The sequence below is a fragment of the Mandrillus leucophaeus genome, unplaced genomic scaffold (genome assembly GCF_000951045.1).
Source record: "Mandrillus leucophaeus isolate KB7577 unplaced genomic scaffold, Mleu.le_1.0 Scaffold638, whole genome shotgun sequence".
Classification (NCBI taxonomy): Eukaryota; Metazoa; Chordata; class Mammalia; order Primates; family Cercopithecidae; genus Mandrillus; species Mandrillus leucophaeus.
This window is the reverse complement of record NW_012106897.1, coordinates 676,019-694,700: the sequence shown is the minus strand read 5'-3', so window position 1 is coordinate 694,700 and position 18,682 is coordinate 676,019. Positions and strand designations below refer to the sequence as shown.

At 35.0% G+C, this 18,682-nt stretch overlaps 1 protein-coding gene across 1 annotated transcript in view; it reads right to left on the bottom strand.

Annotated features, from left to right (window-relative positions):
• Positions 1-18,682, bottom strand: part of MYCBP2 (MYC binding protein 2, E3 ubiquitin protein ligase) — a 271,487-nt gene that overhangs the window by 175,695 nt on the left and 77,110 nt on the right. The window contains exons 18-20 of the mRNA XM_012000660.1: positions 11,286-11,393; positions 3,626-3,745; positions 2,639-2,720 (exon numbers count right to left, since the gene is read on the bottom strand). Of these exons, the coding sequence (XP_011856050.1) occupies positions 2,639-2,720; positions 3,626-3,745; positions 11,286-11,393 (310 nt within the window). The remainder of the gene's footprint in view (positions 1-2,638; positions 2,721-3,625; positions 3,746-11,285; positions 11,394-18,682) is intronic.

Sequence of the window (18,682 nt, the reverse complement as noted above, 5' to 3'; positions counted from 1 at the left end):
GCATAGTATTTGTACATAAACTAGGTACATCCTCCTGTATACTTTAAAACATCTCTAGGTTACTTATAATACCTAATACAATGTAAACACCATGTTAATAGTTGTTATACTCTGTTGTTTAGGAAATAATGACAAGACAAAAACATCTGTACATGTTCAGTACAGATGTAATTATCATAGGCTTAACTATGTTTTCTGTCAAGATTGATGGAATCCACAGATGCAGAACCCACAGGTACAGAGGGCCAACTGTAATTACAACCCAGATTCAGCCTCTGCATTTCAGTAATGTTACTCAATTGCAGAGCAAAATATCAGTTGGCATCTAACACCTGTGACAGTAATTGCTCAACCCTGTTGATATTATGTCATATCCAGCAGACACATCTGATACAGTAATTCTGCCAAAGACATCTTTGCTCTTTGCAAGCATGATATTCATCATTAAGTATTTGTGATTGTGATAGTTTTACAAACCTCTGGATAGTAGTATCAATTTTATGTTTCACTTGTGTTTTTAACAAGAAGTTCAACTCAATGATATCTCAATAGTCTCTTATCATTAGGAACAAAATTCATAAATGTAACTCAGGACACCCCCTTTCATTGCCATTTTTTAATGCAGTGCCCATGGATCTGACCCTGCCTCAGCTCGAGGGGTGGAGAGTGGTTCTTATCCCGGATACATATAGAATCTGGGGACCTTTTAGAAAAAAACTGATGCTGCCATCCTATCAAGGACCACTCCCCACCCCTGTCCCAGCCACAAGCCTTCCAACACACACATCTCTCAGAAATGCTGGATGTAGAGTCCATGTATGATATTTTTTCAAATTCCCTAAGTAATTCTAATATACAGCCAGGGTTAAGAATCACTAGTATTTACCATGTAAATGACAGAATTCCATCCCTGCCACAATAGTAGGGTGAGTTCAAGACACAGTAACAACGTTGAATTTTATTTAATGATTACATGAAGAGAAGTTCTCTTTCTTTCACTGTATGTAAAGGAGAAACCATAAAAGTCTTCACTTAATTCACACTGTGACTACAAGGAAGAATAAGGCAGAGTAGAGGGTCAAAAAGGTGAGTTTTTGCAGCAAAGTGAATTGCTGAGTGAAGTCTGGCTTGAAGCTGCTCTGTTTCTTTCCAGACTTCATAAATACTCCTGTTTCCATGGTGAAACAGCCACAGACACAGACCACTCACATCTCCTTCAAGACAATCTGCTACAGAGAGCAGAGGTAACTATTATAACAGCCTCAGGTGCTGTCCCTTTGGATGCATGAGGACATTCGTACCCTGGGGTGTTACCAGCTGTGACTGAGCATGGTGAAGGTATGAATGTTGGTCTATTACTGCCCAATGCAGGACCCTTCCAAAGGTATCCTCGGCTTGGGGACACATCACTGGCCTGGCTAAAACTCTCTTAATGCTATGCTGTAACTTAAGACTCCTCCCACCCAATTCTTCCTTCTCTTTCTCCTTTCATAGGGTCAAAACTACATCGTATCCGAAGGTGTTCCCTGTCTGTGCTTGTGCTTTTCCCCTTTATCTTTTTCACAGGAGTTTTCCCCTAATAAATTATTTGCACATCTAATCCTGTCTTGGCATCTGCTTCCTGGAAGACCTGAACAAATAAAAATGGATTTTCTATTACTTTTGACCAAAAGTATTCTGATTGTATTATGTACAATACAAACTCAGCTGCTGTAATGACAGACAAGTAAGAGGGACTTCAAGATAGAAGTTATTTCTCACGCAAGAAGCATGCAATTGTAAGAAGCTGATGAGGCAGTTCATGGTGTCAGAGACCCAGTCTATTCCTATCTTATAGTTCTGCCATTCTCAATACACAGTCTCCAACGTATCTCTATGATGACTTCTTTAGTTTCTGCTACCACGTATTCATTCCAGCCAGCAAGCTGGGAGGAGAGAAGGGAAAATGGAAAGGTATACCTTTTCCCTTTAACAGCAAGATTCCAAAGTGGCACCTATCACTTAAGTTCACATGGCCACATCCTGCTGCAATGCAGGCTGAGAAAGGGAATCTTTAGCTGCATGATCATGTCACAAACTAAAACTCCACTACCAAATGAAGTAGAGATATTAGGAAATTACTACCAGTCACTCTACTACAATTAGTTCTTTGCTATTTGCAGTAAGTCAAAATAGTTACTCAGAGAGACCAATAGGTTGTTAAAAAATTATTCATAAGCTTCAATGGCTGCATGTTATTAGACCAAAATTTCAAAATAGACATCAGAATATGTTTGAATCCATTGCTGACATTTTTAAAAAACACAATTCACTATCTTTTCTATTGCCATGCACAGTCTTTTAAAAGATAACTGCTAAGAATATAGTGATATTTTGTGACAATCATAATCACTCTCCTATTTAAAATATGTATCAACTTTTCTCCTGAAACTACAAAATCCTTTATCTCCACAAAAGCACTCAACTATAAGATCAGAAACCACCCAATAATTCACGGGCCACACTTTGCAAAGCAGTGGTATAATATTATTTTAATTATAGAAATATATATTTAAAAAGAGAAAAGAAAGAAAAAAGAAGGAAAAGAGAAATGAAGAAAAAATAACTCAGGATCTTCAAATGAAAAGTTAGCAAGTACCTGGAGTTGACATCTCCATGTCCTAGCTGCCCATGCTGCCCATAACCAAATGTATAGACATCTCCATTTTCCATTAAAACCACTGAAACCAAAACACACAGCTTTACTTTTTCATTGTATTATTTCATTTTACACTTCTATCATAACTATACTAAAAGCAGTGTAATTTTCACTATTTAAGATTTATAGCACCATTAAAAATAGGTAACTGAAGGACAAATTTATGTTTAATGAGAAATTAATTTTAGTTCTGCAAAATATTTTTGTAGGTCACACAAATGTATAATTTTTTTTGTAATACATACTTAAAAATTCTTATAAATGCCATTTAATAACATTAATTCTTAGTAACACACTGGTTCAGGTCAACTGTAAAATCTTAATAATGAGTAACTACATATAAAATATTGTTCTCTCCTATCTAGGATAGGAGATCTGCACAATTACGTACAACATCAATGAAAGAGCAGAACTTTAATGTCTGTTAATGCCTTATCAAATAATCTTCAAGGAAGGAATTTAACATTTTTCATTTTTATAAAGGCTGAACGGTACAGCATAAGCTAACCCAAATGCCAATAATTTACTAAGAATTTAATTATTTTCTACATTTTAAGAAAGTAAATTTGTTGACGTACATTTATCACTGAACATTAATAAAATAAGGGAACATGTTACAAAAACCGCAGCATTCTAGAATTGAAAAAGATTTAAGGGATTATTTCATCTTCAAGAATGTCTTGAATTATAAAAGAAGTCCGCAGGAAGATAGACTAGAAGTTAGATCTCTAGACAAGTACTTGTTCTATTATGCCACAGTTGTTTAAACAGATTCTGTAATAAATACAAAGATCTTACAGATTTGAGAGATTGCCACACTATAGCTTTTAACACACAGTTAACAGGCTATGTTAATCAAATCTGAACAAATAAGTTACTTAGCACAATTGTAAAAATGCAGTTATACCCTAAAGTTCCAGCTGCTACCTGAATGGTGAAATCCACAGCTGACTTGGACTGCCCGGAGCTCACAGTCAAATCGCACAGAGCCTGGAGGGTACGTTGTGATTTTGCTTGCATCCTTTTCGCCTCTTTCTCCACTTCCATCTGCAAGTGTTATAATTTGTGAATTATGAATAATTAAGCCATTATTCATCTTCAAAATAAAAATTTAAATCAGTTTATTATGGAAGAACAAGAGAAAAATGTTAAAAGGAACAAGCAAGAAGAATCTGTAGCTGTTAGAAGTGATAGATCAAGAATCTACCTGCAAAGAAGCAATTTTGAAAGATAGACTATATACTTCCATTTGTGAATATCACTGAATTAATAAAAACAGAGATAAAAATCTAGTTATGGATAAAACCTTATATAATAAATGGGTCATTAGGTTATAGAAATAACAAAATTTAAAATGTAACAGTTTATATGGGAAAATTTAGTTTGCATAAAAAATTACTGCATGCAAAGTCATTTAACAATTATTTTAAACTTAGTGATATTGTTAGTACTAGCCATTTTTTAAAAATTGCTAATGGATTCACAAGTGATTTAGATTTCCTAAACAGTTCTTAGAAAGGCTACACTGTCCACCAGTATTGTGAAACTCAACTGAACTTTTCAAAATGTATAAAGACCAAAGAGCTTTATTCAATATATTGCAGTTCAATGGCCTATTCTTATTCATGTTTCCTGTGCCACCATCACCTTCAGCCATATTGCTTTGTGGTTGTCTCCCCGTTCCCAATCACTACTCTCAACCAAACCTTTTTTCTGCTTTCATTCCTTCTCTCCTCCTCCCTTCTTATAATTTCCTTCATTTAGCTTGCTTCAAGCCTTTTCTCTACCCTGGTTTTTGCAATCCAACTTTGAATTTTCCAACCATCTAACCATAGCATCAAAAACCACATTCCAGAATATAAAAATTTTTGTTTGGAATGTGTAAATAACAACAACTTACTTTTCTAATCACAATGTATTTCTCCTATACATCACTAACATATGACCTTTATATCATCAAGATTCAAATTCCTTGTACACAGAATAAATGTAAATCTGGAAGGAATTTCACAAGTTCAACTAGTCTAAACCACTCTCGAGTGGTATAGAAACTCTAAACAAGTGTGTAGTATATGAAGATACATATGTGAATCTACAGACACACACTTTTTATTCTGTATTTTCATTGTGCATTTTAGAATGTTAAACAGAATAACAGTAAATCATTTTATGTTTATTCTTTTTTTATCTAACCTTTAGTAACATCCAGGTGAGACAAAATCCACCTACATTATTACTTTCATTTCCATAACTAAATGACTATGATTTCAAAAAGCCTGAAACTCTTTATGACACTAGGACAGTAAAATCTCACTAATTCGGAATAACATAGAACAGGTAGGCCTGTGTGGCTCACTGGAAGTCTTAATCATACAGAACACTGAAGTAAAAATTCAGTTTCGTTACCTTCAAGCAGTACAGATTACAGATTAAACTAAATGCTACAATAAATAGAGTGTGGTTACCTACATATTTCAAAATAGGCCAATATTACATTTAAAATGTATCATAAACATAAAAGTCCTTTAACATACAAGAATTAACTGCTGGACCCAGAGGCTGAAGGCACGTTGAAGGAATCCTTCATTTCTTGAGCCCTTGGTTTGAAAAGCTAGTGATTTTAGACAGGTTTCCCCTTATAAGTATGACCCTGAAAATTCAGAGGAAGAAATTATTTTGAATTTTTTACTCAAAAAAGATCACAAATACTGCATCTCAAATATCATAAATTCAGAATTAGTGAGAGGTTTTACTATAATAGGATGAAGAATATAATTCCTCTTCTGCTAAATTATCTAATGTGGGTTTGCCAAATTAAACCAAAGAATGGATGGACTAAAAAAAAAAAAACACACACACACACACAGCATTTAGTTTCACTCCATCCAAGATAAAATATACTCAGTTCAAAGTCTCCTCATGTTGGAAAGATAGTGGAATGGTAAAATATATGCAAAGGCCTACACACACACACACACACACACACACACACACATCTTCCAAAGGCTATTTAATAAGATGCCAGATGTAAAGAAATTTTACAGCTTTATCTCAATTGGTAAAAATGTCTAATTATTAAAACCAACTGAGATTTAACATAGAAAATACATTGCATTCATACAATTCTGCCAGACTTAAACATTTCAAGTATCATTCCACTTTATATAAATGTATTGATGCCTAGTTAGAAGGTTTTATCTTTGAATTTAGCATTTCGTCTCCTCCGTTGAGTAGGAGATTTATATTTATAGGCATAAATCCCACAATAGAGACATAGCATCAGAGAAGGATATTTTTTTTGAAGGCTGGTAATTTACTGAATACAACTACAATGACTAAAAAAGTAGCAGCTATTATTTAGAGGTCAAAATAATACTAGAACATTTTGTTCATTGAAACAAACTATATCTGTACAAAACTACTTCTCAATTATTACAGATAGTGAAAATCTTACAAGTAAAAAAATTGAGATGAGGGTCTTAATATCAGCGGCAGTGGCAGAATTAAAATATATATGTATATGGTATTTGATGTCAAAAATTGAGTATAATTCCTATAACTCAGACATTAATCAAAGTTTATCAAAGAAAAAAGGCACTTAATAAGCAGCCAAAAAATTAGTGCAAATTCCAGAACCAGCAAGTGAATTCAGCAAGATTAATTCTGCTCAAGCTGGGCGTGGTGGTTCACGCCTATAATCTCAGGGCTTTGGGAGGCTGAGAAAGGCAGATTACTTGAGCCTAGGAGTTCAAGACCAGCCTGAGCAACACAGTAAAACCCTGTCTCTACTAAAAATACAAAAAACTAGCTGGGTGTGGTGGTGAATACCTGTAGTCCCAGCTACTTGGGCGACTGAGGTGGGAGAATCACCTGAGCCCGGGAGGTCAAGGCTGCAGGGAGCTGTGATGGTGCCACTGCACTCCAGCCTAGGTGATAGAGTGAGATCCTGTCTCCAAAAAAAAAAAAAAAAAAAAAAATCTGTTCAAGCTCATTATTCAGTAAAGTGTTAATGAGCAGCAATAAGATCAAAGCTTAGATCTATATAAAAAATTAAATATTGTCTGTCAAAACAAAATTGACAGATGTGAATAATCTTATAATTGGTCATTTAAGTATCAGCACATCTGTATTTTCCCTAAGATGAATATGTTGTGTGTGTGTGTGTGTGTGTGTGTACTATGTAACATTGAAACTACAGTAGTTACAAAGCCTTGGCAACTATGTAACTAAAATATTGTATGTATGTACACATTATATATAATTATATACACATATTTGTATACACAGAGAAAAAAGAGGGTTCAGTATCTAAGGAACTCTAACTTCTAATTTTAATTTTTACTGAAATCTATACTTATGGAGGGTAATCCTACAGTTATGCATATAACAGAAACTACCACAGAACACAGTGAGTACTTTGAGCAAAATCATTAAAACAAGTCAGCAAGGACAAAAGTAGTTGCAATTTCCTAAGCACTTGCTGTGTGCTAACTGAACACTGTAAACAAATACCACAGTGGATGAGTGCTTGGGGGTACTGGAACCTAAGAATTTGGATTGGAATCTTGGCTCTACCATTTGCTGGCTGTATGACAATTGGACACTGGACCTTTTGGTCTTAGCTTGCCTATCTATAATACAGTAACAATGACATATAACTCATCAGGGTCCCATGAGAATTAAATAAAATAATATATGAAAAGTGCTCAATCAATATTTACTATTGTCGCTTTCTTTAATGAATAAAGCAATCTGATGGTATAGGCATTCTTTGTCCATTTCACAGATGAAAAAAATAAGGCTTAAAGGGTTAAGGGGTTAAGTAATCAGCCCAAAATCATAAACGGCACAACGAATTTGGAGTTTAATCACAAATAAGGCTCATGCGTTTTACCACCACCAAATGGTTGAAACCTTAAATCTTTTGTAAAAATAAACTATGCATTTCATAAATCTCAAATATTGTACTTTAAGATAATTCTGAAAGAGAAAACAAATAATTCAATTAAAAATATTAAAGCTAATATTCATGGAGGATTTATATGTGCAAAGACTACATATGTGTGTGTGCAAAGACTACACACATATTTCAATCTTCATAGCAACACAATCAGTTAAGAATTACCTGTTATTGTTTTTTAAATAAGAAAACTGAAGCCAAAGAGATTAAGACATTTTGCACAGCCATGTAGTTCTAGTAAATGACAAAATCAGAAATAAAATTGAAGCCTAATTCCAAAGGCTATGATATTTTCATCACACTGTAACATTTCCAAACAGAAAGTACAAAATAGACTCGGATGTTTATCCGTGTGTCTTCAGATTTTCACATCTGTCATTTTAAAATAGATTTTAGGACTATCTCTAAAACAATTCAAATGTTCCTAACTATGTATACTATTAACATATTTTTCTATGTAAGATACTGAATAGCTGAAGCAAATGTTAATTCTGTTTCAAATATAGTTTATGGGTGCATTTTAGAATAAATTACTGTATTTCATATGGAATTGTACTTATTGATTCAGTCTATATACTCTATTTTGCCTTTAGTCAATATCTGCCTGTATAGGATGAATTCTGTGACCTCCTCTGAATTTTCTCCAATCACCCAGAAGTTCTCCAACTTTCCATCTTAGAACTTAGCCCTGTTAACAATGAATCCACAGTTCTTACTCTCCATACACTATCACAAAAAAGTCACAGTCTAAAAAAATTTTAACTATTATCATCCTATAATTTGTACCAACATAATTAAATGTAAGACAGAACATAACAATTAATACCATAAACTTCCAGTTTATCAGTAGATAAACTAGAAGATAAACTGGGTAAGGTGAAGAGAAAAATATATGTAGAAAAAATACTTATCAAGACTATGAAAATATGTAAAGGTTGAGCATCCCTTATTTGAAAAGCTTGGGATCAGAAGTGTTTTGGATTTCGGACTTTTCGCAAATTTTGGAATATTTGCATATAGTAATGAGATAGCTTGGGGATGGGACCCAAGTCTAAATGTGAAATTCATTGATATTTCATATACACATTACTCACATAGCCGGAAGATAATTTTATGCAATATTTTAAACAATTTGGTGCAAGAAAATTTGTATACCCTGCACTATCAGAAAGCAAAGGTACATCCCGCCACCCATGTAGACAAACTGTGATTGGTGTCACCATCATGCTGTGCATGGAAAAGCTTTATCACAGCTGAAGAGGGCCGAGAGGATTGTTTTTACTTAAGGACACTGAATAACCTGTGTGCTGAGACTGCAACCCGTCACAGGAGGTCAGGTGTGGAATTTCCCACTTGGGGGCTTCATGTTGGTGCTCAGATCTTGGAGCATTTCGAATTTTCAAATTAGGGATGTTCGACATGCCATAAAAGTAAAAGCAGTGAATGGAGAGAGAATTAAATGACAAGACAGTGAGTGTAAATGGTTAGTGGCTGGAGGGAAATTAGTGAGCAGTAAATTAATACTCTTTACAAAAAAAAAACAGGGTACCAATTGATAAATTATTATTTGCATTGTAAATGTATTTGGGGAGTAAAAAGAGAAAACTATCTCACTCTCTAAAACCCTAAAATCCAATAAAACTGGTCCTACACTGTGACATTACAAAGTAGGTCCTCACAGAGTGGTTGCCAGAAGTATACGAAGAAACTTGTCATAAAGTAACTCCCTGACAAACAAACTTTAAGGCTAGCTATCATCGAATAATTTGTTTTTTCACTGCAACCTCTGCCTCCCAGGTTCAAGTGATTATTGTGCTCGTGCCTCAGCTTCCTGAGTAGCTAGGATTACAGGCATGTGCCACCACACTGAGCTTATTATTATTATTATTATTTGCATTTTTAGTACAGACGGGGTTTCGCCATGTTAGCCAGGCTGGTCTCGAACTCCTGACCTCAAGTGATCCACCCCTCTTAGCCTTCCAAAGTGCTGCGATTACAGGCGTGCACCACTGTGCCTAGCGGCACTGAATAATTTCTATAGCCAATCATTATGTGACATTGGGAAAAGTCTGCTTTAAATTTGTAACCTTGGTCTTCATTTAACATTTCATTTAAAAATCTGGAAAGAATAAAGATACTTGTCCATGAGACACTCACATGGAGCTGAAAAGGTTTTAAACTGTTTCATGAAATGTGAATATTTAACCTCAGGTAAATTATTGGGAAAACTTCACTTTCATGTATTTGGGGGGAGAAAGAAACCAAAAAAAAATCTGTTTTAATTGTGACATAGTAGAAATCATAAGAGATCAGACATTCTGGCAATAACAATTTCATTGCATACTCCAAATATTACTCCTTATATATATCTTTTCTTTTTGGAATCAGCTGTCTCAGGTTGAAAATTCCTTAAATATTTATGGCATTGTTAAAGCACTCAGTAAATAAAGCAATCACAAATTTTACTGTGGTTAATTGCATTAGATTTAAAACACTTTTTATTTCTGCAGAGTATATCTTAAGTTGTGCTCCATTTATACCTTTACTAAAGATGAGTTTTGTCTATTTTATGTTTTTGATTGGCAAACTGACAGACTGAAAGAGGCAGATCAAAATAAAGTTGATTAAACTATATTGCCTATGAAAATTTTTTTTAATTACACTATGACAGTTTTGCAGCAAAAAAAAAAAAAAAAAAGAAAAGGATCCAAACATTAATTAGATTAATTTGTCCACATGGAAAGCATGTTTTAAAACTTCCTATTCTATTTTGCAGGACCTATCTTAGGCATTTAAGAAAATGGCAATTTTCAGTTGTGCTAGCCAAGGGAGAGCACTGGTTCAAAGGCCAGGATACAAGGCAAACATTTTATATAACTTTATAAATTCTTCGTATTAAATTCTTTCCTGATCTTAGCTGACCCATAATTTGTGGCTTATAAGAAAATAAGTATGCTTTAAGAATATATTTAATTAACCCAGAACTCTGAGATCTCCAAGAACAATACCGAGCTAGATTCCTACTTCCTCACAGACTAGGAGAGCCCTCTGACCAATGCCAGGGACTAGAGAAAGTCTTCATGATTTGTGCTTTGCTTGCACTTATCTCTACTTAACCCACAACCATCAAATATTTGTATATTCATTTGTCATATATGTAAATTTAATTAATAAACAGTGGAAAAGTGTAATGGCAGTCTTACTATCATCATTTAATATACTGAATTTAGTAATATTGTTCATCCTAAAGCATATAAACAGCATTCAAAAAAGAATTGTAAAAGGCCAGATCTGTCATTAAGGAGCAAATAATAAAGGATGTAAGATAGAAAGCAATAATTTTTTTCACCTTCCCTTAATTTTTTGAAATTTGAAAAGAAATGGAAAAAATATATACTGTAAAATGTCTCCTTAATGAAAGCTAACGACAACAAAAAATGAAACAAGAAGCATGACAGTCACTGACAAATGGTACCACTTTCAGCATGTTCTTTCTCCTCAGGCTACATCATAATGATAGAAGCAAAGTAGAAGAATCAGGTTTGTGCATTTTCCCAGAGACAAAATTCAAATAAGTGGAAGAAATTGGGAAAGTATCCCACCTAGGTGATAAGGAAGACCAAATACCTTTGTGCTTGTCCCGTTTATGCTTTAGCTGTGCTGGATGGGATCTGAGTCTGGCTAGAGCCTGTTCTCGATGGTTCATAAAAATAGGACCAGCAAATACAAGGGGGCCTGAGGAGAAACATTTCGTATGTGCATAGAAAAACTCACAAAATGAAAACACTATAATGAACAAAAAATAATTCAAACTAAAAAGCATAAAAATTTATTCTTAACGGTTTTGGACATTATACTTTTCTTCCAATTTCCCCACTCCAGCTCCCCACCCCTACCCATAACCTACTCACCATTTCACATAAAAGTTAATACCTTAAATATAATTTATAAAGTACAAATCCCATCTTTTATACTTATAAAATTATTGAGTAGTTACTAATAGTCTCAAATAATCGAGAAGTTCAATTTAAATCAATCAAATTATCTTACAAATACTTTTTAATATCATATATATTCAGAGTCAGTAAGCCATGTGTTCACTGAAGACAAATATGTTTCCCACTGAAACATAAAAAACTAATTTTTAAATTTACCATTACGTTTTAACAAGGTCTTCCAGGTTTAATATTTGTATTAATCTTGCTACAAAACCAAAATAAAAAGGTTACCAAGTTTACTACATATCATAGAGGTTAAGAAAACCAGATGATCAAAAACAAAACAAAAATGTCTATATTCTGCATATAGATATATGTACACACACACACAGACACACACACACACACACACACACACACACACACACCCAGAGAGAACAAGAGAGAGACAGAAAGGAAGGAGCCTGGGCTTCATATTGATGGTAAAGGGGGCACCTAACCCAAATAACATTTTGGAAACATTTATCATTAAATCATTTCTTCTAAAATGCCACTAGGTACATATATATACATATACAAATACATACCCACACAGGTTATAGTTCTTTTCACTTATATGGTATTTAAGGAAAAAATCTACAGCCAAATTTATTTTAATAAAATAAAATAAATCACTTTTCCCATTAACATTTACCTTGAAAAGAAAAATAAACTTAAGTTATAACTTAAAATTTTAGTTTTATTCTTATACAGCAGAACTAAGTTTCCTTGAGTTTTAACAACATCAAAAATGTCTTCAAATTTGAAAACACTCTAAATTTGACAGGTTACCATTAACTGAAACAGGAATTATGACACTATATAAGCAATGAACATTTTTAATTAAAACAAGTTTTTTCATGATTCCCTACTGATCTTCAGTTTAATTAATTTTTCTAATGATGGGACAAATTAAGCCTATTGCCCTCTAATAAAATTTCATAAATGTCAAATTCAATACCAAAGTACCCTAAATTAAATGTATAAGTGGGTAAAGGAACCATATTTCAATTATGTTTCCAGATATAAACAAGAATGCAAATACCTCAAATTGTATGAAAAACCATGAATAACATATTCTATGACTACTACAGATAGAAACATGCTAATTTAATGTTAACAGAAGAGTAAGTTATTTCCCAGTAATGCAGTACCAATTATTTTCAAGCTAAGGTTATGCAAACTGAGTTCCATTTCTAAAATGTAATAAAATTGATATTGCAAATATGAACAAAATGCCTTATTTTCTTAACATGCATTATTTCTCAACTGTTACAAAGCAGACATGTAAATTACTATAAAAAGTATTTTTCAACTATATAAAAAAGTTATAGATATTAAGGTAATAATATTAAGTTATATTACCATTTTCTGATTTCTATGGTCTGTCTACAATATTGTTTCTCCTCATGAAAATACATTACACCCACACCCATTTAGTGTCTTGCTAAATTCAATCTTTTTAGAATCTTTTGATTTATAAATCAAAAAGGCCCAGGGGCAATCATGTCTAAAAATTAAAGCAATCGGGCTCTAAAATAATATTGTATCCCATAGGCTAAAATAATGTTTCTTCAAATATAGCTGAGTCACTAATTTATTCACCAAATTTCCTGATAATCTCTTATTTAGCAGACACTAGGTGAAATGAATATAATGACAAAGATACAGGTCTCATTGGAACTCAGTCCACTAGGGGAAAAAAAACAGAAATAAAAACACATCTATGAAATATTACAATAAATGCTATAAAAGAAATCTATACATACTATGTCCTGAAGGATGAAAAGATGTTAATTAAACTCAGGACAATCAGCGAAGTTTCAAAGAATGACAAAAAGTTTAACAAGAGAAAAGGCAAGGAAGGGAGGGCATTCCAGTTAAAAGGAATAGGATATAAATTAGGATTTTATAAAAGCGTAAAGATGTTAAATAGTATTGTATAGTCATTAAAAACACACGTAGCTGACTTTTACAGAGTATGTGTGAAGGAGCAAAAGTCTTGGGAAATTTGTTTGGAGAGGCATCCAAAAAAGCAGATAATTAAAACCTTTTTATACCATAAAACTTCATTCTAGAGATGATAAGTCCCTAAACTGCTTTCAATTAGTCAACAAAGACATACTACAAATCATGGTACTAACAGGTACCATGTGAAGTTCTGGGAACCCTTGATAAACAAGATACAATCTCTGCTTCAAGAAGCTCACATTCTAATGAGGGGAGGGAGGGTTTTCACACAACTTAACAAGAAATTATGACAGTGTGCTATGACTAAACTGGCACACAAACTGGAGAAGGAGCCAACAAAACTTGAAGGTCAGAAGGTAGACAGTATAGAGATAAAAGAAACCACCACATAAGATGAGGACAAATAAAGGAGGTAGCAAGCAGCATAAAGGTTCAGAGATAGGGGAAAAAAAGAGGGGATAGGGAAAAGAAATGAGAATAGAGAGAGATGAGGCTGTAGAGATAAAAGTGTACCCTTCATCCTAAGGAGTATGAATAGCCTTTTGGTTTTAAACAGAGAAGTGCTACTGATCTGATCTGTATTGCAGAATGAATATTCTGGAAAGAAGGTGGCTAATGGCTTAGAAGATGATAAGACTGGAGGTAAGGCCAGTTAAAAGGCTTTTTGCTGTCATTCAGGCAAAGAAGAGAAGCAGCCTCAGCTAAGGAAACAGTAAAATTCTGAAAAGTAGATATTAAAAAGCTATTAAAGAATTAAGGCTGAATAAATAGAACTCAGTGATTTATTCCTTTCATTGAGAGAGGAGTGAATAAAATAGGGGTATGAGATAACCAGGTTTAGAATAGAAGCTACGCTCATGTGTAGACAATGGGTAATTCAGAGTTCATCTGTAGGCACACAGGCAGAAAACATGGAATAAGTGGTGGTGTTAAATAGTACAAGCCTTTCAGAAAGCTCTCGGTAATACATTTCAGGATCTTCAAAATTATCCTTTGACCTAGTAACTGCACACTAGGAATCTATCCTAAAGAAAACTCTAAAATATTTTTAAAGGATTTCACCTCAAAGGTGTTTACTATAACTTTATTCATTATAGCAAGCATTAAAAAATACCCAAATGAAAGTAATTAATTAAAAACTCTAATACATCTACTCAATGGAATAATATGCAGCGATTAAAATGAGATTTATGAAATAATTTTACACAGAATATGACTTTGTGTTAAATTAACACAAAGAGATAACATTGTTCACCATTGTTTTCCAAGAATTAAAAAGAGTAACTAAACCCAGGTGTGGTTGCACACATCTGTACAGTCCTAGCTACTCAGGAGACTGAGGCGCGAGGATCACTTGGGCCCAGTTGTTTGAGGCCAGGCTGGGCAACGTATCAAGACTCTGCTCTACAAAAAAAAATAATAATAATAAATAAAAGAATAACTAATACAGGTGATGCTAGACAAAAACACTACTCTTATACATTAGTCTAGGGAGTATAAATTCCTGTAACATTTTTAAAACAATGTGAATTATCTGTTAAAATTTAAGACAGTTATACTCTCTGCCCCATACATTCTATTTCTGGAAAGCTCTGCTATATAAACACTAATATGTAGCTCTAAGTTTAAGAATATTTATTACAGTAAAACCCACAAAAACCTACAATAACCTGAATGCCCATCAATAAATAATGGTCACATAAATTATGGTATAGCCATATTATGATATTAGGTCGTTATTGCATAGAATGTGGTAGATCCACACTTACTGACCTAGAGTGTGTTCTTCTTGTATTGTAAAATGAGAAAAAGATGCTCCAAATGTATACATAATAATACTTCTGTAAATAAACGTATGTCTACACTTTCACATATGTATAAGTCTCTATACACGATTATATTTTAATAGAGTAAGATATTAGACTATTAACATTTACTTTTTGGGGAGATGGAAATGGGAAGGTGGGGGTAAAATACTAGCAAAATATAAAAATATATCTATTATAACACTAAGCAAAAATATAAAATAAAATTCAGTCAATGATATAACCAGAAATAAGTAAAACTTGATTAGAAGATGACAATGAAATAGAAACAATAATTGAATTAAGGAATAGATTTATGCAAAACCTTGACCTAAATTCCTGTATTACTTTAATATGGTATTTGCAATAAAACACAAAAAAACTTTTATGATATAATATTAAAGGGAATATAAACAGGACATCAGTATCTATTGCAGTATGAAATTATGTAAAATAAGTAAAAAAGTGTAAGAAATTACACTAAAATTCTCCTAATAGTTCTTTTTGTATAAAGGGTTATACTGATCTACTTTTTCTTACTTATATTCTTTAAGTGCTTCATATAATATTTTAATTTAAAAAGAGACTTTTATGTGTTGCTGGAATATCAGCTAATTTTGGATTCGATGTGTCAAATCAAGAAAACCATAATGTTTTTAAGGGCTTAAAAAGTAATAGCAACATGCCGGGTGCGGTGGCTCAGGCCAGTAAACCAGCACTTTGCGAGGTGGAGGCGGGCGGATCACAAGGTCAGGGGATTGAGACCATCCTGGCTAACAGGGTGAAACTCCATCTCTACTAAAAATACAAAATATCAGCCGGGCGTGGTGGAGGGCGCCTGTAGTCCCAGCTACTCGCCAGGCTGAGGAAGGAGAATAGCGTGAACCTGGGAGGCGGGGGTTGTAGTGAACCGAGATTGCACCACTGCACTCCAGCCTGGAGAACAGAGCAAGACTCCGTCTCAAAACAAAACAAAACAAACAAACAAAAATTAATAGCAACATCAACTCAATCACTTTGAAATAAGAGGCTTTAATAAATTTGTTTCTAGGGGGGGAGGTCCAAGATGGCCGAATAGGAACAGCTCCAGTCTACAGCTCCCAGCTCCAGTGACGCAGAAGAGGGGTGATTTTTGCATTTCCAACTGAGGTACCGGGCTCATCTCACTGGGGCTTGTCAGACAGTGGAGGCAGAACAGTGGGTGCAGCCCACCGAGCGTGAGATGAAGCAGGGCAGGGCACTGCCTCACCCGGGAAGTGCAAGGGGTCAGGGAATTCCCTTTCCTAGCCAAGAGAAGCAGTGACAGAGGGCACCTGGAAAATCGGATCACTGCTACCCTAATACTGTGCTTTTGCAACCGTCTCAGCAAACTGCACACCAAGAGACTATATCCCATGCCTGGCTCGGAGGGTCACAGGCCCATGGGGCCTCCCTCATTGCTAGCACTGCAGTCTGAGATCTAACTGCAAGGCAGCAGCGAGGCTGGGGAGGGGCACCCGCCACTGCTGAGGCTTAAGTAGGTAAACAAAGCAGCCTGGAAGCTCGAATTGGGGGGAGCCCATGGCAGCTCAAGGAGGCCTGCTTGCCTCTGTACACTCCACCTCTGGGGACAGGGCATAGCTGAACAAAAGGCAGCAGAAACCTCTGCAGACTTAAATGTCCCTGTTTGACAACTTTGAAGAGAACAGTGGTTCTCCCAGCACGGAGTCTGAGATCTGAGAACGGACAGACAACCTCCTCAAGAGTAGCCTAACTAGGAGGCACCCCCAAGTAGGGGCAGACTGACAACTCACAAGGCCAGGTACCCATCTGAGACGAAGCTTCTAGAGGAACGATCAGGCAGTAACATTTGCTGTTCAGCAATATTCGGTGTTCTGCAGCCTCTGCTGCTAATACTCAGGCAAATAGGGTCTGGAGTTGACCTCCAGCAAACTCCAACAGACCTGCAGCTGAGGGTCCTGACTATTAGAAGGAAAACTAACAAACAGAAAGGACATCCACACGAAAACCCCATCTGTATGACATCATCATCAAAGACCAAAGGTAGATAAAACCACAAAGATGGAGAAACAGCAGAGCAGAAAAGCAGAAAATTCTAAAAATCAGAGCGCCTCACCCCCTCCAAAGGAACGCAGCTCCTTGCCAGCAAAGGAACAAAGCTGGATGGAGAATGACTTTGACAAGTTGAGAGAAGGCTTCAGACGATCAAACTTCTCTTAGCTAAAGGAGGAAGTTCAAACCCATCGCAGAGAAGCAAAAAACCTTGAAAAAAGATTAGATGAATGGCTAACTGGAATAACCAGTATAGAGAAGTCCTTAAATGACCTGATGGAGCTGAAAACCATGGCACAAGAACTACAATATGAATGCACAAGCTTCAGTAGCTGATTCGATCAAGTGGAAGAAAGGGTATCAGTGATTGAAGATCAATTGAATGAAATGAAGCCAGAAGAGAAGTTTAGAAAAAAAAGAGTAAAAAGAAACGAACAAAGCCTCCAAGAAATATGGGACTATGTGAAAAGAACAAATCTACGTCTGACTGGTGTACCTGAAAGTGACAAGGAGAATGGAACCAAGTTGGAAAACACTCTGCAGGATATTATCCAGGAGAACATCCCCAACCTAGCAAGGTAGGTCAACATTCAAATTCAGGAAATACAGAGAACGCCACAAAGATACTCCTCAAGAAGAGCAACTCCAAGACACATCATTGTCAGATTCACCAAAGTGGAAATGAAGGAAAAAATGTTAAGGGTAGCCAAAGAGAAAGGTCATGTTACTGACAAAGGGAAGCCCATGAGACTAACGGCAGATCTCCCGGCAGAAACTCTACAAGTCAGAAGAGAGTGGGAGCTAATGTTCAAAATTCTTAAAGAAAAGAATTTTCAACCCAGAATTTCATATCTAGCCAAACTAAGCTTCATAAGTGAAGGAGAAATAAAATCCATTACAGACAAACAAATGCTGAGACATTTTTGTCACCACCAGGCCTGCCCTATAAGAGCTCCTGAAGGAAGCACTAAACATGGAAAGAAACAACTGGTACCAGCCACTGCAAAAACATGCCAAACTGTAAAGACCATCGATGCTAGGAAGAAACTGCATCAACTAACGAGCTATATAACCAACTAACATCATAATGACAGGATCAAATTCACACATAACAATATTAACCTTAAATGTAAATGGGCTAAATGCTCCAATTAAAAGACACAGACTGGCAAATTGGATAAAGAAGACTCATAAGTGTGCTGTATTCAGGAGACCCATC